Genomic DNA, 27,861 nt, shown 5'->3' on the forward strand with positions numbered 1-27,861 from the left:
GGTTGCTGAGCTGAAAGAAGACGAAGAAAGCTTGTATATAATATCGACATGGAAGTCTACTCTTCCGGCGATTACGGTGGTGACATCAACACGTCGTCTGAGGTCGACGACGACATGGATTTCTACGAAGGCGACTCATCCCAGTCGGCGGTCGTGGTGGGCGCAGTGAGATCTTCATTCTCGACCCCTATCACTGATCGTGTAGTCAATCTTACTGAGTTTCACTCTTCTAGCAGCTTCAAGCACCTGCCTCGTCGATGGTCGACAACAAGACGCGTGCAACGCAGACTTCGGAAGCCAACGATCCCAATACGCGCAACGCAGTGATTGCCAGGATCAACGCCGAGAAGCTCAATGACCTACGAGCCAAGTTACTTGCCAGTCGCCAGCACACTCCGGTCAGAGACGCCGCAAAGTCTGTTAAGAACGCCATGCCCGTCTCCGTCAAGACCGAACTGCTGTCTCGAGCTCAGAGCCCTGCTCTCCCTCCGGACCCCGCCTCGACTAAGAACAAGATCAACAAACAAGCACCTCAAGTGAAGAACAACAGACCCACTGCTGCCCTAATGCTCAGCCAGTCAAATTCAGTCGATGCTCTGCTTGCAGAAGGTCATGCGAAGGTCCAGACCCAACAGGAGACTGCCCCAATCGAGCAGCAACACAACACAGCAGAGTCTGCACCTAAGATCTCGATGGCTGTAAATATAGTGTCAGCCAAGTCAGCTCCTTCGCCTGCTGCCACTCCCTTGCAGCTCAATACCGTCGAACAGGACAGTGTCACCAGCGACAAGTCTTCTTCGACTGTCAAGTCGCCAGAACCTTCAACTCAACAGAAGAACAAGCCCAACAGTATGACTGTAGACAAGAATGCTTCCCCCAATCCTGAACAGAAGTCTTCCAAAGACAAGACTGTCAACTTAACTGACCAATCCGCTGATACCAACAAACCTGCGCACGCTTTGCCCACCGGGCCTGTACAAAACACTAACCTCAGTTTACCAACTAGATCTCACAGGGAGAACGAGGCCGGCGATTACTTCAAGGACGTCGATCTATGGTTGAAAATCACGGGCTACCACGACACCATTTTCCGTGAACAGAAGCTCCAAACTTACAAGAAGCGTGCTGCGCTCGAAGAAAAGAAACGTATTCTGGAGCGTGAATTTGCCGAGCTCGAACGTCTCGAGGCTGCTGTGGCTAATGACCCTAGCACCAGAGACTGGATGCGAGGTACTTCTGCTGCGTTTATGCCTCCTCCACCTCTTCCTGCTTTGGCATCGACCGATGAACAGGCGACTCTTTCGATGGGCACCACTTCGGCCTCTACTCAGCCTGTCACTGTCGGAGCCAAACGCCCTCGCTCGCCGTCTGCTCCAGTGAACAAAGACCACCGCGAGAAGTTGAGTCGTCTGAACACATCTGGTCGTGCCGTGCGTAAAGACGACCTCTTTGATAAGCCTCTGTCTGCCGGCGCTTCCAGACGTGATTCGGACCAGAGGTAATACGACGCGCTTGGACATATCTCGACCTCGAACAAAGATTGGGCATGGCTAACTGACTTTCCTCCAGAACCCATTACGTTAGTGACAGATCGGACAGACTCGAGTATCGCCAACGTGCCTTCGAGGTTTCTCCTACCCGTCAATCTATATCTGTTCGTGGTCAGGCATACCGTCCTGCTGCCGTCGACAGTCCATTCAGTCGTCGTGAGTGGAATGCTCCCAGATCTCCCGAACAATGGTCCACACGCAACAATGGATGGAACTCTACTTCTTTCTCGAATGTCAACGAGCAACCCATTGGCCAGGGCAGCCACCCGAGCAACAAAAGTGGGTACACGCCTTCCAACCCTAGATCCAGATACAACAGATAAACCTGTTGTAGTTTTGGTCCTACACAAGCATGCATTCGAATTGTTTAGTCGGCGCATATTGGGAAGATGTAGAAAGTTCTTCCAGCATGATTAGCATTTTGATAGCGAGGAGTTTTGGGGATATTCAACAAATGCCCATCACGAATGAATGCTCTTCTGTTATACCTACTATCACGAACATGAATTATCTCAATTGGCCTCCTTCTTGTCCACCAAAAACAAGCACACGTGCAATCAGAGCGGGGTCGCTAACTTGATGTTTCACACAACTACTGGTGAACGATTCTTCATCATTAAGTCCTGGAACATGCAGAACATCATTGAAGCGCAGAGAGATGGTGTTTGGGCCACTCAGGAGAAAAATACAAACCTCTTCACCGACGCTTACAAAAATTGTCGCTCCGTCGTACTGCTGTTCAGCGTCAACAAAAGCATGGCTTTCCAAGGCGCTGTAAGCTATTTTCTCCCTAAACAGAATCACATAAGACTGACGAACTCGGTTACAAGGCTGTAATGACAGGTCCACCATCACCAACTGTCCCTCTGCCCCTCTTCTGCCGTAAACTAAAGTGGCCCACATCACCACCTTTCAAGATTCGCTGGCTCTGCACTACGCCAGTGCATTTCAAGTTCGTCGGTCACCTGAGAGATACAATGAATCTCAGAGATGATGGTGAGCCGCATGCTGTGCTTGTTGGTAAAGATGGACAGGAAGTCAACCCCTCAGCGGGACATGGGGTCGTAAAGATTCTGAAGGAAAGAGACGAAGAGGCTAAGGAAGAGGACGACAGACCCTGATGGATGATCAACAAGGGTGCGATGGCAAAAGAGACTAGCTTCTGGACTCTGCCTGTTAATGCAGCAGTCTTAGAAAAATTCTTATGGTAGTGTATACGACGATGGTATCCTGACCAAATCGGGCATGGTAAATATCCCTTAATTAGTCTCAATTGAGCTCCTACCATGATGTCAAGCCGACGCGTAAAATCACGTCCTTCGGTTATCAACGCGATCTCTGAGATTCAGTAATTGTTTGGTCATCAACATTGTGATATTCTCGAGATCTATGAACGGCGCGTTGAAGCTTTCATCACATCCTGCCAGCAGGCTTACAGCCAGAGAAGAGGATCGACTCAACGAAGCTGCGAAGATACGTATCGCTAAACTACTGGGCATAGAGCGAAATATGATCGACCTTACAGACGACGAGTCACCAAGAAAAAAAAGGCTCGTCGAGAAGATGATAGTTGGATAAAGGCCGAGGACGATGGAGTAAAATCGACTGCTGCGAAGTATCCCGAGCTTCAGGATGCTCTGCCCCAAGCAGCCTCCCGAGCCCAGGATATCTCTTCTCCTCGAAACACTCTTCTAAATCCAACTTCGTCTCCATCATTGTTCGGAACATCGAGTAAGCCACAGACTATGGCAGGTGCAAATCGTTCGATGGGACCTCCGGGCGCGTATCAGAACCATCTACAGATGAATGTTCACCAAAACCAACCTCAAACTCAAACACATCCCCTTCATAATCCACCTCAAACACACAATCCCAGCCTTGTCAGCTATCAAGCTCCGAATCAAACCAACATCCCTCAAACTGCTTCCATGCCTCAGCAGCCTCAAAGATCCGCCTCCCTCGCTACTCCTCAATACATGGAGCTAGCTCACCCTGCAGATCTGCTATCCAATATCTCATTATCAGTAGCTTCCCTAGAGACGTTTCAGCTACAGGAGATCCTGTCGATAGCAGCATTGAGGCATCCTGATATATTGGATCTTCTTCGTACCTGCTTCAATCAAAAGGAGACGAACAGAAATACTGCTCATCAAGCACTTTACGATCGCCTTCTTACACAGTCTCAAGAACAAGCTAGGATCATAAGGACTGAGAATGAGCGTGTGAGGAACAATTCTATACACGCCGTGGGACCTTTTGGTCCGCCACAAGGCGCAGCTCCTCATCCCACTGCTCCAGCACGAGGACACGTCCTACGATATGGTCTTGCGACGACTCAGTCCCAGGTAAAGTCGACCACTCAGGAGCTAGGGGATACCTTTTTGACGATTTCAGACTGCTCCAAGATCTGTCGCTCAAAGGCCAGTCTTCCGCACTCCACCAGCTCGACAAGAACACATATCAGCTCCAAATGCTCAAAATCAGAAATCTTGCGCTCAAGCTAGTACAAATTTACCAGCAGAAGTGCCGAGTTTCCACAACGAGATCAACCACCTTCTCAACCCAAAGGAACCTAACCTAACGCCAAAGGCCAAATTCGACACGCTGAGATTTCTATGCTATTTGGCAATAAAGACAGTGATAAAAGCAAACATGACTGTAAAGCAACACCTACAACTGGACTAGTCATTCACAAACGCGTGTTCGCAAGTCTACAATTCCCTTGACCAAGACTCGAAGCTCAAGATCATGCAGCCGCAAGCGTTGTGGAATGGTCTTGACACGTTGGAAAAGTTGAGAGATGATTGCTATGATGGATATGAACAGTTTCTGCCCGCTTTTAGGGGGAATTCGATATATGAGCCCAAGGTGAGGGTACAGGGCTCGGACGACGAGGGAGCGAGGAGGAAAATCGTTGCTGAAGAACCAAGCATGGTGCGAGACTCAGACGAAGATAGTACCGACTCAGAGCCCGGACAGTCGGACTCTCTCGCAGACATTGAAGAGTACGATGACAACGACAACGAGGATGAGGGAGAAAGCGACCAAGGCAGAAAGCCTAAACGCTACGTACATTTATGTTTACTAACATCTAAGATCAATAGTCTTCTCCAAAGCACGTCTTCAAGGTATGATGCTGACTCAGTGCGCAATGATTTCCGAATTGGTGACTCGTTGACGAGAGTGGCTGGTTGTTGGGTCCTCCATGGCCACCTCTCTGGCCTGACAAAAGTCTGTGCATTTTGACAGCTTCATACAAGACATGTCAGCTTGCAAAAAGGCGACACACACGTGCAGTATCGAAGAAGCTGAGCGACTTGAAGCTCACTTCCACACAGACACGAAGTCTGGATTTGTAAGGAAAGAATACTGGATACGATGGATACTAGACACCGGCGTACCTGCAGCTCTACTCGACCTGTGTCACGTCATGCTGTACGGCATAGTCTTGAACAAATATGATGGTGACCACGATCTACGGCTGTTGGACCGCCGGGCTCTTATTCCTGACATTGAACAGCACAGTGACCACAAGGGCAAGAACGAACATATTAGAATACTGATCCAAGAAGCGGACGAAGAAACGAGTAGCAATGAACAATGTGAGGATGCCGTTAAGCTAAGGGATAGATTCTTTGACATGTGTTGATGTTAGAGATTGGAATATTCTCTAGAGTCCGTGTCTAACCGAATGGCACAGAGAATAGCTGCTCGCCGTAGCCTGCGTGGCCACCTCTGCACTCAAGATACTTTTTGCACTTCCACAGCTTGACACAAAGCATCTCGGTGCACAGGGAGTCGGTCGAAGCGCGCAGCAGGCTGTACTTGATAAAGTAAGCTTACTATCGCTAGGGTTGGGGTCTCCCTCGAGAAAACTCCGGTCTTGTATTGATAAGCAGTGGCATTCTTCTCGTTGAACAGGTTGGCCAGCGCAGCGAGCAAGTCGAGCTTGTATGTCCTTCCCCTCATGGCTCGTGTCCGCGCAGGTTGTTGAGCAAGATCTTTCTCGTGGTCAGAGGTCCCAGTGATCCTCGCACAGTACAGCACAATCACAAAGAAGACCGTTTCTCCCCTTCCTATGTCCAGGCCTTCTGAGCAGGCTTCTTTCTGGGTCGAATCCCGCGAAGAGGATTGGAACGATCGAACGTCGTCGGTAGAAGTCGATCGTACTGGCACACCCAGTACATTCTACCTGATTGACAAGGCCAAAGCATCTTTGTCTACTTATGTCAAGGCCCCGAGCGACACATCAGGGACTGACTTGATTGTGAGGGTGTGAAGCGGTCTTCACAGCTTGACGGCATCCTTCTCCAGAGCCTCGACTTCTTGTTTCAAGGCTTCTCTGATCCTCTGAGCCAGCTCAACTGCCTCTTCCTCATCCAACTCTTCTCTCTGACCTCGACCGAACATCTTCCAGCTCTTGACCTCGAAGGTGTCGGCCTTTGGTTTCTTAGACGGTGGACGACGGCCTTCCGAATACCTTGGGATGAAGTGAAAGTGGACATGTGGCACAACCTGAGCAGCGCGGATTCCGTTGTTCTGTACGACGTTCCAGTCTTCGACATGCAGAGTTTTGGCAAGGGCGCGTGACACTAGCGGCATCCAATATCCTAGAGCCTGCGCTGTGGGACCGATAGGCACTTCACTGAGTTTCTCGTGATGTACGCGTGTGGTAAGTAGGACATGGCCAGTCGTCATGGGTAGAATGTCCAGAAAAGCAAGGACATGGTCAGAGGACAGGATGATGAAGGCATTGGGATCAACAAGAGCAGGATCGGGACTGGAGGGGACAGGGGACTCGGAGGACGCGGGATAGGCTTCGCTTATACGACAGAATGGACAGTTCGAAGGGTAGTGTAATTCGAGCGACATGTTTGTTGTTCCTTCCCGAAGGTGCAGCTGCGTGTGCCTGTCTGTGTCCTTCCGTCTTGACTTGGAAGTCGCTTTATTGCCAAGACTCCACTCGCCGTCGTCATGATCTCCACGCTCCCACAACGCGGTACACTTCCGCACATCGGGACCTCCAAGCCACCATCACATCTAATCTGTACGGGATTGTTTGTGACGATGACCTTCTATGCGCGACTGCCCAGAGGAGCTTGGAAGTCGTCCACTTCCCTATAGCCTTGGGAAGATCTTGACGTTGTCGGCAGCATCATGCAACCGCGACAGCTAGACACTCTGCTGCGTCCCGCTGACGTCCTGTTCGTGAAACTCGCTAAGCATAAGCTCCTTCGTGTCAGTCTCGCGAACCCTTGTAAGTGTGCCAAAGGTCCACGCTATTCGGTGAATGTTGAAGTAGAACCGGGCTTCGTAGACCCTGTTCAGCAGTCGGTTTTATGCTGATCGTAGACGTCAAACAATCCTTACCACGATTTAAAGTCGTCCCGCGAGGTGCTGACACAAAGTATGCTCTGGCATGATGTCGAACATCGATAATATCTCTAGGCTCAAACATGCCGGTCTAAATCGAAACTTGAGCCGGCACGGTGGGATCCGGCCACCGAGCCCTGGACAACTGTGCTCGTGCGGCGCGTCGATCACTGTTTTTCCAATCTTGAAGGCTGAAGCCACGCGAGTCGCGAGCGGCACATCTGAGACTCACGCACTTCCCGCAAGCACCCATTTTGTGAGCTCATCAGATAACCGTTACAGTAATCACCCACCCTCTAAATACGCCCGGGATAATTGATAGCCGTGTATGAGGGGCACGGTAATCGACAACGACCAACATGACTGAGACGGAAAACTCCTGTTCACAACACTGTGGCTCGCGGAAGGAGATTATGTCGCCATACATCCGGTCCGCCCGCCTCCATCCTCTCTCCCGTTCTCAGCTCTTCGGCCGTAATAGAGACAAGGGTGCAGAAGCTTGCTTGTCCATAGCGACTCAAGCTGTCGATACGCCAAATACCAATGATACGCCACCTCAACGCGAAAACAGGACGGCAACGATGACTCTCTTGCAGGCGTGAATACTACCGACACTGCCGTGAATCGACCCGCACACGGTCAATTAATCCTGCAACGAGCTTTTCGACGCTCTAGTGTTACTGTATGAGGACTTGTAACTTTGTCACAAACGAGGCTTCAAACTACAGAGCACGCACCGTCTACCAACCTGGTTGCCATTCTTCCGAACGAACAATGCGCAAACCGTTCGCCCGTCAAGCCCCGTAACCTTACCATTCCTCTAGAAGTAATGTAATTGACGATCATGCTCCCTCGGATTCAGGACGTAGATCCACACTTGTCAAAGAACTGACACTTACGTGGGTCGAGTACAATGCGCCGTCTACAGGGTTATCCCGAGACAGTATTGATCCTTCGACCGTCGATCTCCTCGTGGTAGGTGTGGTGCCTGCATATGCAATATGAATCCCTATCACTCCCTGTAGGGTCACTCTGATGCTTCCGCATTCTTCTTCGTTTCATATATCTGTCGGGACTGTTTAGGAGCCGAGTCCTGCTTCCTCGTCCCCATCTTCGTTCTCCACTCAAAGCATACTTGCTTTTCCCTTCACTCCGTTTGACCCTCCTTTCGCAGTCATCGGACGACTTCCTCTTCTCCATCCCTTTAGGGTGTTCTACCGCATTGGACGAACTTCCTCCGAAATGGCGACCGAGCATGCGGAGCATGGATCGAGAGGAGCCACAGGCATCATCGTAGCAGTTGTCTCAACCTCTATCGCCTTCGTCGTACTAGCTTTGAGGATGTTCACGAGAGGACTGATTGTAAAAACTGTTGGAGCCGAGGATTATGTTGTGCTTACTGCCTTTGCGCTATCCGTTGCACTCACGGCTCTCATCTGCGTGGAGGTGCAACACGGACAAGGTATAACAATCTGCTTGATGCATTGCAAGACTTGTCTGATACTTATCTCAGGACGCCACTATTCCACGGTATCTGTTGAAGAATTGAAACAGCTAAACAAAGCCTTCTGTGAGTTCACAAGAGTCCAGCACGAGCCAACAGTCATTGCATATACAGTGTTCTGCGCAGTCATGATACAGAGTCTGTTGTATGTTGTTGACTCGGGCTATGGGAAATCTCCCACACAGGAACAATGCTAATCGGGATACCAGGGGCGTCGGTGCCATGTTACCAGGCCAGTTTGACCTTGACCAAAATATCTATCCTGCTTCAGTATAGACGTGTCTTCGTCGGTCCTGGTATTCAACGCATCATACTCGGTTTGATTGGGGTTATCGTCGTCTATGGACTGTGGTCTGTATTCAGTACTGCCTTCATGTGCTCGCCAGTGGCCTACTTCTGGGATCACAGCATTGGTGGTCACTGTCTGAGCCGAATGGGAGTGTGGTTTTCCAATGCTGCTCTCAACATCATCACGGATGTCATCATATGCTTCCTTCCTATTCCGGTTCTCAACAAGCTGCAGCTCCCACGCAAGCAAAAGTACGCCCTGATGGCGGTCTTCTTACTTGGACTATTCGTCTGTCTAACCTCCATCTTGCGACTCAAGTCTCTTTACGAAATCTCCATTTCGACTGATATCACCTGGGACAATACCCCGGCGGCATACTGGTCATCTCTCGAAGCCAACTTCGGCATCATCGCTGCTTGTCTGCCCACTCTCCGCAAAACGATCACTCGCTTCTTCCCTCGCTTCTTCTCATCACACTCGCACTCGAGATCGGATCATGCTCGTAGGACGAAACCCAAGTCACGCACCAACAACGATACTGATGGCTTTGCGAAATTCGCCATTACGTCACACGCCGCCCAAGCAGATTGGGTGCAAGGCTTGACGACCCAAAATGGCAATGCCAAAGACATATCACACAAGATCGAGATGGACACTCTCAAGAACAAGACGCGCTTGAGTGGAAGTGATGATGGTATAACTATGGTGGAGCCGGAAGCTGACGATGGGAGAATCAGGGTTATCACTGTGATAGCGACACATGAGCTCACACCGACACCATCAGAGATGGACTTGCATGCTGGCACGAGTTCGTCAGGTTGAAGTCCAAAGGAGAGACATCTCGTGTAAGCCCTATCTCTCGTTCACGATGCGGTTAATCACCGCGTCAGTCATGTCTCTCTCTTTCAATGTTGTATACCCCGCCCACTGTAGCCTTAGTCGTTTACCCTCTTTTTGTAATGACATTCGACGATCCTAATTTCTGTGTCTTACTTCTACGATGTTCAAAAGTCGAGGCAACATGCTGTCAACCCCCCCGAATACATGGTTCAACTCTCCGATCCTGAGCGATTGCAATGACTTGACCATATTCCTAAGGTTCCAGTCGTCAAATCACACTTCTTCCATGCTGAAGCTCCCAGTAACACATTCGTGCATCGTTCCTTCCACCCGGGTCAGAAAGTCACCGGACATACCCTCATACCCCTGTCCCTTTCCGCTAAGCAGATGTCTCAAGCACTGTCAACCCAGCGCCACCCATCAATCAGAGTGCTGTCAAATACGTCGATCAACCCAAGCACAGGGATTCTTGATAGATGTCGTCCCATTCCACGGAAGAAAAAAGAAAAGGAGTCAGAGTCATGCTTCCGAGTCATGATCCCATATGTCAGTCCTCGAATCAAGTGGCTCACGCACGGACGTGGTGGGTATACCTTCCTTATCTAACAAGATCTTCAGAGCACGTGGGCATGTGTATGTGGGTAATATGAGGCTGAGACTGTAAGTGCTGTAATGTGTGGTGATCGACTTGTCAGTGCTTTGTCACTGTATAGTGCTGGTCAAGAGGGTGTCTGATTCTGCACATCGCTGTTACTCTTATCAAAACTGGGGCACTGAGAGAGGGTTGTTAGAGAAGGGGATCTACATCTGTTCCATGTTGCCGGGCTTTCTTGATGCTCTATGGGTTTGGTGTCCTCTAGACAAGTTTTGACAAGAGAAATTGGGATGGCTTCATGATAAGCAGATCTATCCATGTAGGGTGTACTTTAGATACAGCCTGCGTGGATTCGCCACTGTCCTAACAAGAACGACACTCCATAAGCCGAGAGAAAAGAAGCACGACAGTGATGCGTGCATTCCTGAGCGCCAGTTCCTTCAAGACTTCAATTCGTACAAAGTGTTATCAAGCATGATCCGACGCTTCAGCGTCACTATGCGTAAGCCTATCAAGGGCCTGGAGACTCTCCATGTGTGTGGTACATGCTTCTTCTTCTGGGACTGTACATGAGCCCCTCAGGCAGCGTCATCCGGAACTTGCCCTTGAAAGCAGACTGGTCTGACAGCGAACGGAAGGCACTTGACAACCTCCTTTACTCTCCCAATCTAACATTCTCTCTATCCTTACGTCCCTCGAGATCATCCTTCGACACCCTTCCCTTGGAACAAGGGGGACGACAGGTTTGAACGATCCTGGGCGTTGACCATCGAACATTAAACCATCATGTCAGCTGCCAGGAATGGTGATGGTTTCCATGCTTCCGATATCACTTCCTGACAGTGGTAGCGACTCATACGAACACAGCCATTGCCGTTCTGCTTAAGCCCGCAGCGTTGTCCATAGCCACAGCCCAGGCCTGAGGGTACGTTCTGGAGGTTGGCCTTCTACTGATTATAACAACTTGTCTAGCCCAAGACAGTTTGCCAACCATTTTCATGCATTACGTCGAGCCAAAAGACACTGCCATCGCCAATATCGAAGCGCCGCCAAACCTCCTTGACAAGCTTGATGACCATGAATACAGGCTTGGAAGGCAGCCTCGCGGAAAGCTCTTCCAATCTCGTCATCGCAAGATTTCTGGCGCGTACCACGTGTAGCGTGGATGGAGTGGTGGGTGCAGACACCTGAAGTTCAGCAGCGGCGGTTAGTATGATGAGAAGTTGGAGTGGTCGTGTGCCAGAGGTTGGTGGAACATTTCCGATCAAATCCAGAAGGATATGCCGTGCAAGCGAGGTCAACCAAGTTGTTGGATTTTGAGCATCGTGATACAAGAGTGTTCCGCAAAATGGGAAAAAGAAGTGACTCGAAGTACCAGTGATATCGGCATTGTTGAATAATCGGCTGTGCAAGATGTTGGGGAATACACGATAGATCTCTAGTAGAGCAGAGCAGCGAGTGGCTTCTGCGACCATTATGAAGTCGAGCTTGCCAGTAGACTGATCTTGAACGTCGACAAGATCATCAATAGCCGGCCAGCGGATATTTAGCAACTCTTTTTCAAAATCCATAGCAGCAGTGATCATTTTTGTAGGGTCAACATGCTCACTCGTTGCTCCATAGGATAACGGCGATGAGATAGCTCGATAGTTTCGAACAAGGCGCCCGACTTCAGCGAACAGAACTTGTGCTCTTGGACCCACACCAGTCCAAGGATGGGGCATGACTTTCGTTCCTATTGTCCGTGCCTCGTTGTAATCTGTCGCGTCGTTTGGTTTTTCCCGACCTGGCGTCATTGGCTCCTTGTGCACAAAAGCGACACACATCTCCCAGTAGATAAGGGCCTCGGCAAAGAATTGATCGTTCCGCGCCATCTCTTCCGACTGATTCTTATCTTCTCGGAGAAGCCGGGGGTATATGAGTCCTCTAGCGGCGTTCAGGTGTGCCATACCTAGATCGCCAGCCTCATGCCATGGCGAGCTCATCCCCAACAAAAGTACTGTCAGTAGCAGTCGGTCATCTACTTGTTGATTCACATGTGCAAGCTGTAGCTCATGTTGTAGACATCCGTATGCTTTCCGTTGCATCTGCAAGCCTTGCACTTCCATTACAGGATTGTGATTAGCCAGATGAGCAGCTGCCATACTCTGGATTGCGTAAAAGATTGAGTCGGAGCTGTCCCACAACTTTCCAATGACAGTACGGAACGGATTGAGCTTCGAGTCGAAAGACGAGTAGAGGACGCAAACGTCTCTGAAATAGTGCTCAACAAGCCCAGTACTATCGTTCTGAAGGGATCTCGTTATGGTGGGGCTCGCCATACGATAGTAAGCTCGAAGTAAGGACTTCCATTGATTTGTCTCTTCCGGGCTGCTGCTCCTTGACTGAATGTTACTTAGTACTACATGATCGAGTCTTACATGTGCATCAAACTGGCTCGGGGAAGCACTAGGAGCGTAAGGAACTACAGCTTGCTCGTGGCTTATTTCGTGATAGCCTGGCCACTGTTGAGGCCAGGCACAGTATGGTCCTTGTGCTTCGAGTCCATCAGTAATCAAAGACGGGGTCGTGTATGTCGCCACCACGTGAGGGCCAGTGTCCTCTAGAATCTCTCCGTACCCAGTGATAGCTCCGGGTAATTGGTCAGTCGAAAAAGTAGGTGCTTGACCAAAAGTGACTGGATCGATGGCAGAGAAGTGATATTCCACTGAAGGGTGAATTGTCTTTTGGTTGTCGGATTCCTCGGGCTGTAGGACCTCATACTTTGTTGACCACTTCAAAGCCTTTCTGTATCCAGGACAGTCGTAGCCGCGCTTCGTGCAATTATCACATGCCTTTCACGAGAAAGAAACTATTAGCGACTATCCGACAAGAATACAACCAGGCACTGTAATGCGGTCCACAACTTGCAGTATAGGACTCTGGGATCTGTCTGAACAAGAAGGCGGCTCATCATGGGGGCGTTCGTTGCAAGATAACAGGACAAGGACTTACCGGTCGTGTCTCGTCACATTTGAGCTATGATACAAGGGTCAGTCTGGATAAGGCATGAGTGACAATACGCGCTCCCAAAGATACTCACTCTCTTGACCTTACAGACTTGACACCCGTTGCGGCTCTTCGCAGTCCTTCTAGGGTTCTTCTCCACGCCTCCAGATCCGGAGGCAGTGGCCGATGTCGCTTTCTCCTGCGGCATCCGCGAAGGCCTGCTATCGTTGCTCAGCTGGGACGTGAGGGCGTAGAAGAGTGTTGGAGATTGTCGACTTACGAGGAACGACTTGGGAACTGGCTCGTCCGGGCGTTCCCCAGCGAGGTATTTCCAAGCAGTACATGTGCTGGAACACGGGCGAGACCTAGGTTTATGGGGGGTCCCGGGCTGCTTTTCGAGGGTCGAGACGCTCCTCATCGGCCCGTTCCCATCGGTAGCAGACAGCCGGTCTGGTGGGGAATCAAAAGTATTTTGTTGCGCAAAACGTCGATCATCCTTCATCGGCTACACCGAGTGTAGGCGCATGAAGACCGTCCTCTATTGGTATACGATCCTTAATCTCATAAGAGCAGAAGATGCATAAGCCGATGCTTGATCCTTTCAGCTGGGCAGCCCTGTATTGAAGCAACTAAAGACACCTCGGCCTACGACTCAGGACATTACGTCAACACCTAATCATTGCTACCTACAGTACGACTTTTACGAATTTCACTGACGAGTCTGATCTTCCGACGGTTTCGTGAATTGAACCACCGAAGTCTGACCCAGAGGCCAAGCAAAAATCTGCATACCTAGAATCATACCATTCTGATCTATTAGCGGTCTAGGAATGAATATACCGGGTCTGTCTCGCAGGTAATGTTGGGGAAGGTGGGACACTGGCGCTGTAGTTCTGAACAAGCGGCCAAGCATGGTTGACTAGTTTGATGTTTTAAATACACCATAGCAACCTATTCCTCAATGGTCTTGACGCAGTCCCATCCACCCTTCAGGCTCTCCTTCCAAAGACTGACTCTGTTGTCACCACCACTGACAGCCAAGACGTTTCCGCTCAGACTCCAACTGACACGCCAGACGACGGCGTCGAACTTGAGCTCTGTGCTTTGCCAGCTCGATGGATTTGCAGCATCGGCGTTTGCCTGACATGTCCAGATGCGCACAGTCCTGTCTTGCGAAGCTGAGGCAATGTACGATTTTGAGAGCGGCGTAGGGGACCATGCGACGTCGCGGACCCAGTCCAAGTGACCGGCGAGAGTGCAGAGGTTGTCGTATGATTGGGTCTGGGGGTTGAAGTCCCAGAGCTTGACCAAGTTGTCGCTGCCACCAGTGACGAAGCGTCTCAAAGGTTGTGGTTGTGACTGAGGGGTGTGGGCAGCAGCAAGCTGTGAGGGTAGAAGCGACGGACTCCACGAGACGGCGTTGACGCCCATGGCGTGCGCGGGAAAGATGGAATGGGAGAAAGAGTTGTCGCTGAAGGTGATGACGGAGACGGAGCCGTCAGACGAGGCGCAAGCCAGATGGCAGCCGGGTTCTGGCGGTGACCAAGCGATCAGGTTGACGCTAGCGGTGTGGAGTGTAAAGTCGTAGATGCGTTGCCATTGGCCGTTCTGCTCGCGCCAGACGAAGACCTTGCCGTCGTAGGATGAAGAAGCGAGGATGGTGCCGTACTTGGGATGTGCCTGACACGCAAGAGGTCAGCGAATATGGTAGAGTAGAGTGCTTTACAAGGAGAAGTCGCGTACCCATGATACACACCACACAGCCCCGTCATGTCTGTAGTGCGGGTTAGACTAGGCAGGGAGGTATCGGTCAAGAAACACGAACCCCTTGAGAGTGTCTACCAGACGGTGTGAGTCACCCTCAACCTCGAAGATTTTGATTGTCTTGTCAGATGAGCATGTCGCCAGGCGACGGCCGTAGTAGTCGAGGACCGCATCGTGCTAGTTGCAGGTCAATGGATGCGAGCTTCGGCCAGGACATGTTTAACATGTTTAGGGAGCGTACAATCATGTCATCGTGACCGGAATTTGAGATTACTTGAGCCTGCGAGAGATCTTGTCAGTAATGGCTCTGGAGTAGTAGTGAGGGAGAAGCAATACCATGTTGGCTGTGTGTTGTGTTCGGAGGGGGTAATATTATGATGGTGGTATTGCCAGCTATGCGATCACTCTCCGCTGAAGCTAGGAGCGGACAGAGCGCCAAGCAGTCCGCCGACGCCTGCTGTTTCCGAATCAGAGCCTATCGCCGAAGCCGAAGGGTACGAGTAGTCGGCCTCGGCTTCCACGTCGGTTGCCGCACGCGCCTATGATGAGTTGCATGTGCATGATGCTTTGTCAAGGCCAACATGAAGACACTCGACCTTGGTACGACTGTGTCTTCCTCTGATCCCATTCATCACCGTCATGTCGGACGCTCTGTGTGGACCGTCTAATGCGGTTCAAAACTTGGCCAAACACTCGTCGGTCGATCGGACATTGCAGCAAGACCGCCTAGTGTCGCGGCAGTCGCCCTCTGAAGTAGCTTGAACCATGTCGTGGAATTCCCTGTAGTCAAGACTGACCGTTCCCTCAGGCTTTCCGCTCATACGATCCCAATGTCTCCTCGCTAGATCCGGAATTCGAAGCCTTCCAGAATGGCGGACCGGCCTTTGCTGGACCATCATGGGCTGCTTCCTCCTTCTCCCACCTCCAAGCGCAACCTCAACCTTCATTCCAGCCATTCTCTCCGTCTCCACCGGCTGCATGGACTCAAGACTTCCAGCGCCTGGCCATCTCGTCTCCACAACAAACACAGCTGCATGCGGCTCCTCAAGCCTGGCACAACCATTTTGGCCAGCATGCTCACCACTCTGCCCCCTCACACGCCTCTCCTTCACACATGCAGATGCCATCTGCACGCCTCCAGTCTCCTCATATCTTTGGCCCTATGCAAGCCGCTCCACACTACGCCTCCCAATTTCTAGATGCCCACCAGCAACGACTCAATCTTCCTCAAGACCACTTCGATGAAGCCGCCTTCGAGGCCGCCTTTGACGCTGCTCTACAAGATGCTTCGCTCGATCAAGATTTCGCCATGCAAGAGAACGACAATGTTGATCTTGCCGATCTTGACGACGTCGATTTTGACTCTTTCCTAACAGATATTTACCCACACCTTCCTCTGTTCCGCCTCGTTTTGGCCAATGCTCTGGTTACAAACACCGACGAGTCGCTCCATAGAGCTGCTAAGATTGTCGCTGCTCTCATACAACATCCTCAAACCATGCACCCAATTCAAGCTATGCTATTCCGACCTCTGTTGTCTGCCCTTAATGATCCCAAGCGCTCTTTATTTTCTCAACGCTATGGCTTTGAGCCCGCCTTGAATGAGATGTTGGACTGCCTTGCTCAGCAGACTGAAAACACTCGTCTCAATATAGATGCCCCTACTGAGCGACTGCTGGCCTCATACGCTGATCTGCTCTGGCAGAGAAACGAATCAAACCATTCGGAGCCTACGGATGTCCCCCGCTCCGCTGATAATGCTTACTGGCTCGACAACTTCTTCCACGACGAAGGAATTACCTCCACCCAAAACATTACCCAACACTCCGCAAACATTCTATCCGAAAGCCTCAATCGTCAGGTCTTGACGAATCATACTTCTCAAGCTCTCAATCGAGTGCTAGACATTGAATACGAGGTCTACTCAAAGCGTTCTGCAGTATCAAACATGTCTGTTCAGCAACCAACCTCTACTCGAGAGAAAGAGACCGTGCTTTTTGACATGATGGATCATGTATTAGCTGCTCCAGAGACGATCGAGGCGTTGGAAGCCGTCACTTCCGCAGACTCTTTTCAGGCGAATACTAGTCAGGAACAAAATTCGCGCTCCGCAAATCACGCCCTGCAAGATTATCAAACTCAGCTGATGTTGCTGGAGCAACAGAACGTGCGGAGACGACGGCTTGAGGCAGAAAGACTCTACAAGCCGGCGTTAGAAGACGACATGTTGGATGACTCGACAAATCAGCAGCCAGAGGAACTCAATCAGGACCAGAAAGACCTAGATCGGCAAAATGACGATGAATTGGCACAGACTGCAGCCAACCTGCTCGAGCGCGTATCTGACAACCAGTCGTCCAAGTTCAAGAACAGTGCTTTTCTAGGACTCATGAGACAGCTCGCTGATCGAGAGATTCGAGTCGAAGGAGACAAAATGGTCCCAGTAAGTACGACCAAATGCTACTATCATATGCGATGCAAGTCCGCGAACACATCTTCTGACATGAGCCTCACAGACCAACATGAGTGAAACCCTCGGCCATGATCGTCCTGCTGCATCTGTAGCTCAAGATGGACAAGATGTTATCGATATCCTCAACCAGCCTGGCAGTTTGGCAGACCAAGGTTAGCCTTATCTCTCTTTCATCATTTGATTTCTCAACCTCTGACAGCCTCAAGATCACGAATTTATGATGACAACTCCATTCGCATCTGCGGATGACTACTGAATAACGTTCTGACGACTTCCCGTTCTTCATTGCAGACAACATGGAGAGCATATTCCACACATCACTCAAAACAAACCCACATTCATATAGTGCTGGGTGCTTCTTCAAGAAAGATATGCTACTCGAGGGCCTGGCATAATGACTCCTGGAGAGAGCGTTGTACTGGACAGTCTATATATAGTGCCTACCCTACTAGCAAGCACGGCATCAGGGCTGCGGTGTCGCAGGATGTGCGAATGGGTATCCTCGGGTGAGCTATGACCGACCATCCTCGGTCATGTTGTTTCCGAGAGCCCCGGCATAAAATAAATAGCGGTTTCGACTTCACCAGCCCTCAGGTCGTCAACACGTGTCGTAGATGAATACTTCAGTTGCTACAGATGGAACACGATCTCAACGATTTCTTCCGTAAATGCATCCTATAAAGAAAAGAAAAAGTACTGAACTTTGCAAATTGAGAATGTTCACATATATCTCCGCACTTCGCTCCGCTTCCTATCGATCGGCGTTATCGGCGCCGTGAGGGTGAGCATTCAGTCATATCTGAACTGGACAACTTTAGACTTGACAACAACGTTACACGTTCCACAAGCGCAATCATGTCTAAGCCCAAGGTCCTTCAGCTCGGCGAAATCGTCCTGTCTGTCTAAATCCATTCCGGTCATTCTGATAGCACTACTGACATATATCTAGTGCCCACCAAGCATGGGAGCGACTCTCTGAAGTTGCCGAGATTGTGACTCCTAAAGCCACGAACAGAGAAGAGTTCATTGCTGAATGTAAATCTGGCCGATTCGATGATGTGGTCGCTGCCTACAGAACTTTCCCCTCTGTCAGCATTACAGGCATTTTCGATGAAGAATTAGTGCAAGCCACACCAAAAAGCTGGAGATTCCTTGCTCACAATGGCGCCGGATACGATCAAGTTGATGCTCACGCCTGTGCTGCTAGAGATCCTCCACTCTTGGTCTCGAACATCCCCAGTATCGCCGATGACAGTACTGCCGATACAGCTGTCTTCCTGATTTTAGGTGCTTTGCGAAACCTCAACCCTTCTATGCAAGCCTTGCGTGAGGGTAAGTGGAAGGGTGAACCTGCTCCTGCTCTTGGACATGATCCTCAGGGAAAGACTTTGGGTATCCTCGGCATGGGCGGAATTGGCAGGAATCTCAAAATCAAGATGGATGTCTTTGGTATGAAGGCTATTTACCACAACAGAAAGAAGATGAGCGAAGAAGACGCTGCGGGTGCAGAATATGTGAGCTTCGACGAGTTGTTGGCAAGATCTGATGTTCTGAGCTTGAATCTACCTTTGAACGTGAGTTGTCACCTCTGTCTGGAAAGATATGGCAAGGGGTCATCAGGTGCTGATACATTGTGCAGCCCAAAACCCGTCACATCATCTCGACTGCGGAGTTTGCGAAAATGAAAAAGGGAGTAGTCATTGTCAACACGGCTCGCGGACCTGTCATGGACGAAGACGCACTGGTCAAAGCCCTAGACTCGGGCCATGTGGCTTCTTGCGGTCTCGATGTGTTCGAGGAGGAGCCCAAAGTACACGAGGGCCTGATTCGCAACCCTAGATGCGTGTTGGTACCACACATGGGCACATGGTGCGTCGAAACTCAGACTCGCATGGAGGAGTGGACCATTGGAAATGTGAGAGAGGCTGTCACTAAGGGCAAGTTGGTGAGTCCTGTGCCCGAGCACGTCAAACTGCAGTAGGGGTGATAGGGCTCGCTTTTGGGTACAGGCAGATACAGCCGAAGATTCCTGACTGTGCGATCGTCAATCACCATATCTTTGTTATACCAATGCATGCTTCAGAGTCAAAAGACCAAGCTTCGATCTGGTCACATAAAAGGCCGCTCGGTTGGAATGTGCCGAGTAAGACCAACCCCGGATTGCAAGTTTCAAACTCGAAACAGGAAAGTTTGGCCATGTTTGTTTACCTTGTTCAAAATCAAACTCAAAAAGTTCTTGCAGCTTGGCTTTTGATAAGATGGCATTCAGGTCTGCCACACCACAATCAACAAAGACCAGCTAAGAGTCTCAAAGTAGTATGACTATCCCGACGAGACTCGAGCCAGTGTCTGGGTGCGTGACGCCGTTGCGCAATACGTTTGATTAGATGCATAAAGATAATGGCACGGGCGTCAGTTGATTGGATGCAGGCGAGTAGGGCGAGCATGGCGGCTTGCGATGGTGGGGAAAGTCGAACAGAGGACATCGCAAGAAGTGGCTTGGATCTGTCTAGCATTGCGACATTTGGCAGGCACAAAGTACGAGACATTTGCTAGAGAATCGACAGATCTGGTAGACGAGGTAAATAGATACAGTACCAGGCCTCCAGCCGTTGCTTCACCGCTGCTCCAAGTTCGCGAGACGATTATCCCCCCGCAGTGCGGCCATAGCCCATGGTCCTTTCGCTCGTGACTAAGTAGCGCATACAATTATAATTTCCAATGTCTAGTACCCGGTTCGCCCTCTTACTTCCTGTTGCTTCCCAAGGGCTCTTCATCTAGGATAGGCGGCCACTATGCTGTCGACGCTTCTGAGGCCTCGCAAGAGGCGCGCCGACAAGTCGCCCTTTTCGAGCCCCTTTAACAGTTCGCCTCTGGCTACGAGAAACGACTACGACGGTATCAACGACAATGGAGATGCAGACGACTATGACGAGGACGACGGTGGCGAAGATGACTTGGAAACGCCGCTTTTGCCCATCTTCTCGGCCGCGCATCTGGGTTTGTCGAGATTGCACCTCCTTGCAGAGATAAAGCACTAAGCCGGGATAACAGACAAATTGCCCCTGTACAACATTACGCACTCCTGCCGTATACTGATAGTGCAGAAGTGCGAAACCACTCTTACCTGGGACCAGTTGCGATCACCTCAGGTCTCTCAATTCTTGGTCAAACCGATCCAATCGCAAATTCGCAAAGATCACTTCAACCGAGCAACGATATGCGCCCTCGTCGCAAACTGTTTACAGTTCCAGAAAGAGGCACAACAAGATGCAGGGAATGCTGGCGTGAGCAAGACACGAGCAATGGTGTCGGAGTTGCTGGCCATTCGCCTGCTGAAAGAATTCAGTCTGCGTGAGTTGATCGATGCGCTGAGCTACGACTTCAACCCGCTCGAAGGACTGGGTGCTCCCGAGGGGGGCGCTCAGTTGAGGCAGTACAACAGATCTGCACGCATCTCAGCTGTCGAGATCGCCATCCGCGCTCAGGCTAAGCGTTTCCTTGCCCACCCACTGGTCGTACAGCAGCTCGAGGCTATTTGGGCGGGGAGCATCGTCTTTCACTCCGCCGCCGACAATCTCCACCGCAAGCCGCCAACACCACTACCCACTAGAGGCCGTAATGGCTATGGTACTATTGCGAACGCTTCTGCTCCCCTGCCAGCCTCCATCGACAACTCACAACCTAGTCTTAGACGAAGTGTCACCCTCTATAACCCAAAGGATGCCTCGCTATTCAAGCTATCTCGTTTGAGAGTCCCTCGATACAGGCAGCTGTTTTCAACCATCTCATTTGGCGTCATGCTGGGTTTGTTCTTGGCCGTCTTGGTTGATCGGTCTACTGAAATCACTCCTCTCGAGATTATTTTCTGGTTCTGGAGTGCGGGATATATGCTCGACGAACTCGTAGGTTTCTCAGAGCAAGGCTTCGGCCTCTACATTATGAGCGTTTGGAACGCTTTTGATTTGGGCATCTTACTCTGTTTCTTCGCCTACTACGTATTACGCCTCTATGGTATCCTGATACCCGCAGCGCGCAAGCATTATACTGCGCATATGGCTTACGATGTCCTGGCCTCTACTGCTGTACTGCTTTTCCCACGTGCATTCAACGTCTTGGACCACTACAAGTACTTTTCCCAGCTGCTCATTGCTTTCCGCCTCATGGTCCAAGACATGATCGCGATTTTGGTACTCATCGTTATCGCCTGTAGTGGTTTCTTCGTTGCCTTTACATTGTCCTTCAGCGAAGAGAAGGCGGAGGCTTCCAAGGTTGCCTATGCTCTGTAAGTCAGATCACATCCAATACATTTACACACGCTAACAAAATCAGGTTCCAACTTACGATGGGTTTCACCCCTGCTGCTTGGGATCTCTGGCCGAAGTATAACATATTAGGAAAAGCTGTTCTTGTCGGCTTCCTCTTCCTCTGTCATTTCCTCATCGTCACGATTCTCATCACCGTTTTGACCAACTCGTTTATGGCTATTGTGCAGAATGCCAATGAGGAGCATCAATTCCTCTTCGCTGTAAACACAATATCTATGGTCAAGTCAGACGCGCTATTCTCGTACATCCCACCGACGAACCTTTTCGGATGGGTGGCCTCCCCTCTGCGCTACCTTATCCCATTCAGGAAATTCGTCAGATTCAACAGAACTATCATCAAGATTACACATCTTCCGATGCTTTTCGCCATCTTCGCCTACGAGCGATTGTTCCTCGTACGGAACGCGTACACTCCCATGGATCTGGTTGAACGTAAGGCGCCGAGCAGAGGCCGCCTTCCTGCATTCGCCTTGAAGAACACTGGACCTTTCAGCCCTGGTACACGACTTCGCGAACCATCTATTGTGTCTTTCCACAAGGATCGTGCTCTAGAAGAAGTCTTCCGTCGGCCCTTCGATATGACGGCACGAACGATATCCCAACATTCTAATCCCGATCAGCGTAAAGCTACTGTCGTCGATAACTGGATGCAAGATATGGGCGACGAAGGAGGTGCTAGTCCTCCTATGGAACAGCCTCGCTCTGTCTTGGAGAGGCTGGAAAATAGAAGGCCTGGTGTCAGAAGGGCCCAAACGTCTGCTAATAGGATCGTCACAGTCAAGCGCGACTTTTCTACAGCTTCTCGTTCTGTAATGTCCGATCCAGAAGATTTGGCATCAACAATCTTCCCAAGGCCAACACCCATGAGAATTGAAGAAGAGACGGATTTGGAGCTGGAGCGAGAAGATATGCCTCAGGAGACTGATGCGGATGGCGATGACGAACTCCTCACGAATGATGGTGATAACGTCACAGCTACTGGTTACGACAGAACGCCAACAGGGACTCCGGATGGGGTTGAAAAAAAGGAGCCTTCGCCAAACAAGCTCACAGCAAAGGACTATTTTGAGGGAGCTGACTATCAGGCCGCAAGTTCGGTTCCAGATGCTACAAGAGCACGACTTATGAGTGGCGAGCACAAACGCGGGCCTCATCAACGGAATGTCTCGCAGAGCACTATGGTATTCTCTCCCATCGTGGAGCAAGGATACACATCGTCTGCGTCAGAGAAACCAGTCAAGCCGTCTCGCCCTACTACTGCCAAACAGAACAGCGGAGACTCGACGCCATTGCCTCAGTCAGCGCCTCAATCCAGCGGTCGAAAAACACCACGTACGAGCAACCCCAGCAGACCACGTCCGAACATGCCCAACCGACTTTCACAATACACGGCCCCTAACATCCGGTTCGATCGCTTCGGTGACTCGACTCGTCGTGCGAACAGACAGCCATCCTTCAACGCCCTCGCACTCGATTTGGCGTCCGACTTTGGCGACCACCATCGTCGAGATCTGACTCCAGAGCCCTTGTCGCCAGGCTATCAGCCTAGCATTCCGGCAAGCTTCAGTGAGCAGATGCTCCGCGAACGTGAGCTGGCACAAGGCAAGGAACGGCGCCGTGAGGAGCAACGACGCCGTAGCCAAGAGGAGGAGAAGGGCATGGTCGGTAGAATCATGCTGACGCGCATGAACACACTCGAAGAGGGCTTTAGGGAAATCCTCCGCGAAGTACGCGATCTTGCACATACGTCACGTGGAACCAGTGAAGCAGGAATGTTCAATTCTAGAGCATCACTGGTGGTACCGCCGTCGTCGGATGGCAACGTACTCTCTAGACCCAAGACTCCTGTTAGCAGAGTAGGCGGTGCGAGTGAGAGGGCTAGAAGCCCGAAGAAGGCGAAGGGCAAGAACAAGAGCAAGGGCAAATACTCGATCAACAGTAGCAGTGAGGCTGATCCTGTCAGTCCTTTGACGGCCGGTGAAGGTGTTTCTCAGGCCACTAGCCCGACAACCAAGGAACCTGAGACGCCTGCTACAGTGAAAGCGTTATCGACACATGCCGAGGAAGGAGCAAATGAAGAGTCACTGGACACAGAAAAGTAGACTAGACGTCCGGATTGGGTCTCGGATGTAGAACACAATCCTAGAGGAGAAGAGGGAGGTTATGGCGAGAAGACATTGTTGATAATACATAACTGCATACTGGTACGAGCTTTGCATAAGAACAATAATGAATCAATTTACGGCATCTGCGATAACTATTCTTCTCCTATTCTTCCATTATTCCATTCTACCCTCCTAGACATACTGCTAGATTGAGATCAGTCTTATACCAGTGGGATGGTTTCGAAGGCGCTCATCACATCAAGTTGCCGAAATATTACTCTGATATGATCTATGCCAGTCTTCCACACATGTGTTCCGTGAGTATGTATATCGGGCTTCAGAAGTCTCTAGACTATCTGCGGTGGAACGTTTGCATGTATTGCGAGTGATCAGGTAGCTGCACCATAGACAGGATAACCGTCATGAAATTATGCTCTTTTTCTTTGAGCCGACCTTGATGCGAATTGATGCAAGGTCGAAGTAGCTTGCAGTGCAACCCTGACCAAAAGTGGCTATAGCGATAGCGACGTCGGTATTGTGTGGCATCACTGTTCAGGTGGCTCAACAAGATTCGACGCGTGATCTCTTCTTGTACACGCATGACTGTAGGAGTTGGCAGGTCTTCCGAAGTCGTTGCAAAGCGATCTGGACCTCTACATATGGAAGGGTACACGATGCTCTCAGCCCGTCAGGTCACAATGTCTTTCATTGCCCTAGCCATGTCCGCTGAGAGCTGTCGTGTCATCGGCTCTTCACAGAGGTCCGGCATTTCAGAAAACAATTGTGCTTTCTTACGGCTTAATTCGTTTTGACAAGTTTTGTCACTCCCACTGTCTTCCAAGAATTCGAGGCAGTCTGATGCCAAGGCTTTAGCGCAGTTCAGTAGAAAGCAGGTCGAAGACTCGCTGCTTCCTCGCTTCTCATCCGTTTTGACCATCGCAGCTGCCTCTCCCCGACACTTCCGTAAGCGAGCACCTGCCGCATCATTGGTCCGAGGCTTGCGGCGCAACTGACGTGCGGCGTGTTGATAGATTGCTGAATAGATTCGGCTCGGCTGAGTTGATTGGAGGCGTAGGTCAACTCGAGGGAGGATATGAGGAGAGATGGACAGGGGAGACGACCAACACACGGATCCCGTGCTGCACCTGCAGTCGCAACAGTCGCATCAGTCGCTCGCACCTCCTCCGCCGCGGACTAACAAGGACGCCCGAAACGACGCGCTCCCACGCGACGAGACGAGGACGTCGCATAACCAACATCACACCGGCCAGCACACACAACCTCCGGCCAACGCGTCAGAACATCAACACGACCGACCGCAGGACAGCAGTCATCAAGCGGCCGCGTCTGCACAGGACGCGTCGGGTGCATCTGATCCGGCGCAAAGCTACAACTCACAACATTCGACGCCAATCCTGCCGCCCATGAGCTACCAACAAGCACCGCCGGTGCATATTCCGGCCCCGGCCCCGGCCCCGGCCCCTACTCCAGCGACGGTGCATGCTCCGAATGGCCATCCTACACAACATCACCAACCTCCACCTCCACAACAACACGCTCAACCAGCTCCGGCGCACAGTACCAATGGCACACCAGTGCAATACCCACCACAAGGACATGCTGCCCCGTCGCAGAACTACGGCGTGCAACAAGGCCCGCCGTCTATGCATCCAAATGGTGGACCTGTCAATGGCTACCCACCACATATGGGCTACCAGATGCCGCACGGAGCACAGCATGTCAACAACACCAATAACGGCAACCACCAGCTACCAGGAGCTCGACATAAAAAGGAGATCAAGCGGCGCACAAAAACAGGCTGTCTGACGTGTCGAAAACGTAGGATCAAATGCGACGAGGGCCACCCAGCCTGTCGTAATTGTCAAAAGAGCAAGCGCGAGTGTCTTGGCTACGATCCCATCTTCAAGTCGCAGACATCTCCTCAGACCATTCAGCCTGCTCCGGGCCACTTCCCTCCTCTGCCTCAGCAGCAACTGCCACCCCAGCAGATCAAACATGAGACACAAATGACCTCCGAGCCACAACGATACTCCAACATTCCTCAGGGCTACGCACCTGCTGCTAGTGCCGGATATTCACCCGCGACAGCCATGCAGCCACCTGTCGAGTTTGGCGCACACATTGATCCTGCCTTGGGTCCAGTGAACCCATCCGTTGCTCCTCCACCTGTGCAAACATTACCACCTCCACCTCCCCCGCCACCGCAAGACGAGTACACAACGAGTCTGCATCCACAACGAAATGGTATCGCAAGTCTTGTACCTACTCTGCTCACGCTTTGCTAACATGTCGTAGTCCGCCTGGTGAACATGGAGTCGCTACATAGCCTTGACAATATCGCCCCGACACTCCCCCCACATAATCCATCTCCTCTATCATCCCAGGAGATTGAACAGATTCGCGCCATGTACCTTGCTGAATACGCCCCTGGACTGGATCGCTTCTTCGAGACTGATTGGTATACGGACCACGGTTTCAGCCTCCTTTTCGGGAATCACGACTTACTACGTTACTTCCTACACTGCATGGAGCGATTCTCACAGGCCTCAACAGGTGGTGGATCGCACGGTCTCACATCTTTGGAAGCTCGTCTCATATGGAGACTTGGATGCCTACCTCGCGCCATTGTTTCCATCCCAGCTCCTCCATACCTCAGCAGTCTTTTGCAACGCTTGTCCATAGTGGAAAATCTGCTGTGCGGCACATTTCTGGACCACAGCATGGTTCCTGTACAACCTCCGGCAAACCCACCGGATCCAAAACTCGTCGAGCAATACACTCAATATTTGCAAGATGCCTTCTGGCACCAGCTAGGTCGCTTTGTCAGCATTCACGACGACATCATCTCTCCCGATGCCGCTCAGCAGATTGCAACAGCTCTTGCTGCCATGCGTAACATACTTTCCATGCTCGAGAACCGTGATGTGTTGTACTCGATGGCTATTGCTCGCCACTTTGGCGGTCGAATGGTCGATTACAACGAAGGCAAGATTTTAGTGTCGAAAAGTGCAGAGCCCGACGATCCTATCGCAAAACTAGCTGTTGCCATGAACTTTATCCGTGATGAAGATTCACAAGGCACGACACAGGTTGTACAGAGATTCTGCAGTATGTGCCGAAGGAGTTGGCAACTGCAACGGCAAATTGCGCAGCCCACATAGGAACGGGCCTTGCACATGTTCGGTGCGCCATAAGAGATGGATTGCTGTGTTTTGTTCATTCGCTTTTCACGATACCACGCCGCTGCGATACAGGCCAGTAGGCTTCTGCTGTTATTATCACCCACCCATCTTATATTATCATGTCTCAACCCTTGCCTCTCATCCATCAGCCTTGAGTTGTTCCTGCCAGTCTTCAAAGGGTTTGTGCTTGTGCATATGTCAACTCAACATACAGGTGGCATCCCAAGTCCTGCCTAGTATCTTCACAGATGTCCTAATGCTAGGGAACACATCAGTATGCTTTCACAATCGGCTGTCATGGCGGATAACACGGGCCCTGTGTCCAAGATTCACTCGAAGGTTCACCCTCCCGAGCACGGCCAGTTCGATCAGTCTCTTGAGTCTTGCCGGTCAAGGCCGAGGGTGGCTGGCTGATTGTCCAACAGTCTTTGCTTGTTTGACACATTCTCAAACAAATAAGACTGGTGGTATACGTTTCACCCAGTATCGATATTTCCTTCCACTTTTAGTCATAACCTTTTGTGAGAGCAGGACCAAGGGCTAGAAGGATGTCATATGGACGAAGATCTCGGGATTGTCGTCGTCGCATCCTCGTAGGATTGTGATTCTCGTATTCAAAACCAAAACGTTCGCCCTCTGGTAGTGTGTATCCAAGGTTACAAGTGAGCTCGGAAATGAGCGGGGGTTTGTGATGTTCTTGCGATGGGCGAGAATCGGGGAACAGTGTAATGGCTCTGGCCAAGCTGTGGGTCGCTGCGAAGCCCGATATTGCTGTTCAGGGACCAGACAGCTTCTTCCCCTTTTCCCCGCATGACCATCGAGTCAACATTCAACCATCGATGAACTTTC

The 27,861-nt window shown here is 50.9% G+C and overlaps 12 protein-coding genes across 12 annotated transcripts; 9 read left to right on the forward strand and 3 right to left on the reverse strand.

The window, feature by feature from the left end:
• Window positions 1–107: 107 nt before the first annotated feature.
• AUEXF2481DRAFT_34376 (uncharacterized protein) lies at window positions 108–2,072 on the forward strand. Its single transcript, XM_013493221.1, has 3 exons — window positions 108–165; window positions 234–1,498; window positions 1,570–2,072. The coding sequence occupies exons 1-3, from the start codon at window positions 115–117 to the stop codon at window positions 1,871–1,873; spliced, it is 1,620 nt and encodes a 539-aa protein (XP_013348675.1). The 5' UTR covers window positions 108–114; the 3' UTR covers window positions 1,874–2,072.
• A 108-nt stretch (window positions 2,073–2,180) lies between these two features.
• On the forward strand, window positions 2,181–2,671 carry AUEXF2481DRAFT_143 (uncharacterized protein; the record flags this gene model as incomplete). The annotated part of the gene is made up of 2 exons (XM_013493180.1): window positions 2,181–2,324; window positions 2,381–2,671. 2 exons carry the CDS (start codon window positions 2,181–2,183, stop codon window positions 2,669–2,671), a joined length of 435 nt encoding a protein of 144 aa, XP_013348634.1.
• Window positions 2,672–2,914: 243 nt separating this feature from the next.
• Window positions 2,915–4,619, forward strand: AUEXF2481DRAFT_75307 (uncharacterized protein). The gene is made up of 2 exons (XM_013493222.1): window positions 2,915–3,895; window positions 3,945–4,619. Exons 1-2 carry the CDS (start codon window positions 3,296–3,298, stop codon window positions 4,233–4,235), a joined length of 891 nt encoding a protein of 296 aa, XP_013348676.1. The 5' UTR covers window positions 2,915–3,295; the 3' UTR covers window positions 4,236–4,619.
• On the forward strand, window positions 4,177–5,044 carry AUEXF2481DRAFT_122078 (uncharacterized protein). The gene has a single exon (XM_013493224.1). The coding sequence runs from the start codon at window positions 4,299–4,301 to the stop codon at window positions 4,794–4,796; it is 498 nt and encodes a 165-aa protein (XP_013348678.1). The 5' UTR covers window positions 4,177–4,298; the 3' UTR covers window positions 4,797–5,044.
• Window positions 5,045–5,837: 793 nt separating this feature from the next.
• Window positions 5,838–6,422, reverse strand: AUEXF2481DRAFT_145 (uncharacterized protein; the record flags this gene model as incomplete). Its single annotated transcript, XM_013493183.1, has 1 exon — window positions 5,838–6,422. The coding sequence occupies one exon, from the start codon at window positions 6,420–6,422 to the stop codon at window positions 5,838–5,840; it is 585 nt and encodes a 194-aa protein (XP_013348637.1).
• A 1,546-nt stretch (window positions 6,423–7,968) lies between these two features.
• AUEXF2481DRAFT_34380 (uncharacterized protein) lies at window positions 7,969–9,692 on the forward strand. Its single transcript, XM_013493225.1, has 3 exons — window positions 7,969–8,385; window positions 8,437–8,493; window positions 8,637–9,692. Exons 1-3 carry the CDS (start codon window positions 8,166–8,168, stop codon window positions 9,536–9,538), a joined length of 1,179 nt encoding a protein of 392 aa, XP_013348679.1. The 5' UTR covers window positions 7,969–8,165; the 3' UTR covers window positions 9,539–9,692.
• A 1,427-nt stretch (window positions 9,693–11,119) lies between these two features.
• Window positions 11,120–13,347, reverse strand: AUEXF2481DRAFT_147 (uncharacterized protein; the record flags this gene model as incomplete). Its single annotated transcript, XM_013493186.1, has 4 exons — window positions 11,120–12,535; window positions 12,572–12,964; window positions 13,146–13,169; window positions 13,234–13,347. The coding sequence occupies 4 exons, from the start codon at window positions 13,345–13,347 to the stop codon at window positions 11,120–11,122; spliced, it is 1,947 nt and encodes a 648-aa protein (XP_013348640.1).
• Window positions 13,348–13,825: 478 nt separating this feature from the next.
• AUEXF2481DRAFT_34384 (uncharacterized protein) lies at window positions 13,826–15,286 on the reverse strand. The gene is made up of 5 exons (XM_013493226.1): window positions 15,240–15,286; window positions 15,145–15,183; window positions 14,965–15,080; window positions 14,883–14,913; window positions 13,826–14,819 (listed from the first exon to the last, which is right to left on the reverse strand). Exons 1-5 carry the CDS (start codon window positions 15,240–15,242, stop codon window positions 14,091–14,093), a joined length of 918 nt encoding a protein of 305 aa, XP_013348680.1. The 5' UTR covers window positions 15,243–15,286; the 3' UTR covers window positions 13,826–14,090.
• Window positions 15,287–15,441: 155 nt separating this feature from the next.
• On the forward strand, window positions 15,442–17,749 carry AUEXF2481DRAFT_75312 (uncharacterized protein). The gene is made up of 4 exons (XM_013493228.1): window positions 15,442–15,656; window positions 15,712–17,346; window positions 17,420–17,528; window positions 17,583–17,749. Exons 1-4 carry the CDS (start codon window positions 15,543–15,545, stop codon window positions 17,630–17,632), a joined length of 1,908 nt encoding a protein of 635 aa, XP_013348682.1. The 5' UTR covers window positions 15,442–15,542; the 3' UTR covers window positions 17,633–17,749.
• Window positions 17,750–18,231: 482 nt separating this feature from the next.
• On the forward strand, window positions 18,232–19,357 carry AUEXF2481DRAFT_61424 (uncharacterized protein; the record flags this gene model as incomplete). Its single annotated transcript, XM_013493230.1, has 3 exons — window positions 18,232–18,272; window positions 18,326–18,950; window positions 19,016–19,357. The coding sequence occupies 3 exons, from the start codon at window positions 18,232–18,234 to the stop codon at window positions 19,355–19,357; spliced, it is 1,008 nt and encodes a 335-aa protein (XP_013348684.1).
• Window positions 19,358–20,171: 814 nt separating this feature from the next.
• AUEXF2481DRAFT_24543 (uncharacterized protein) lies at window positions 20,172–23,806 on the forward strand (the record flags this gene model as incomplete). Its single annotated transcript, XM_013493231.1, has 3 exons — window positions 20,172–20,376; window positions 20,431–21,661; window positions 21,709–23,806. 3 exons carry the CDS (start codon window positions 20,172–20,174, stop codon window positions 23,804–23,806), a joined length of 3,534 nt encoding a protein of 1,177 aa, XP_013348685.1.
• A 1,106-nt stretch (window positions 23,807–24,912) lies between these two features.
• Window positions 24,913–26,991, forward strand: AUEXF2481DRAFT_152 (uncharacterized protein; the record flags this gene model as incomplete). Its single annotated transcript, XM_013493190.1, has 2 exons — window positions 24,913–26,074; window positions 26,126–26,991. 2 exons carry the CDS (start codon window positions 24,913–24,915, stop codon window positions 26,989–26,991), a joined length of 2,028 nt encoding a protein of 675 aa, XP_013348644.1.
• Window positions 26,992–27,861: the final 870 nt, after the last annotated feature.

This window comes from Aureobasidium subglaciale (assembly GCF_000721755.1).
Source record: "Aureobasidium subglaciale EXF-2481 unplaced genomic scaffold scaffold_0, whole genome shotgun sequence".
Lineage (NCBI taxonomy): Eukaryota > Fungi > Ascomycota > Dothideomycetes > Dothideales > Saccotheciaceae > Aureobasidium > Aureobasidium subglaciale.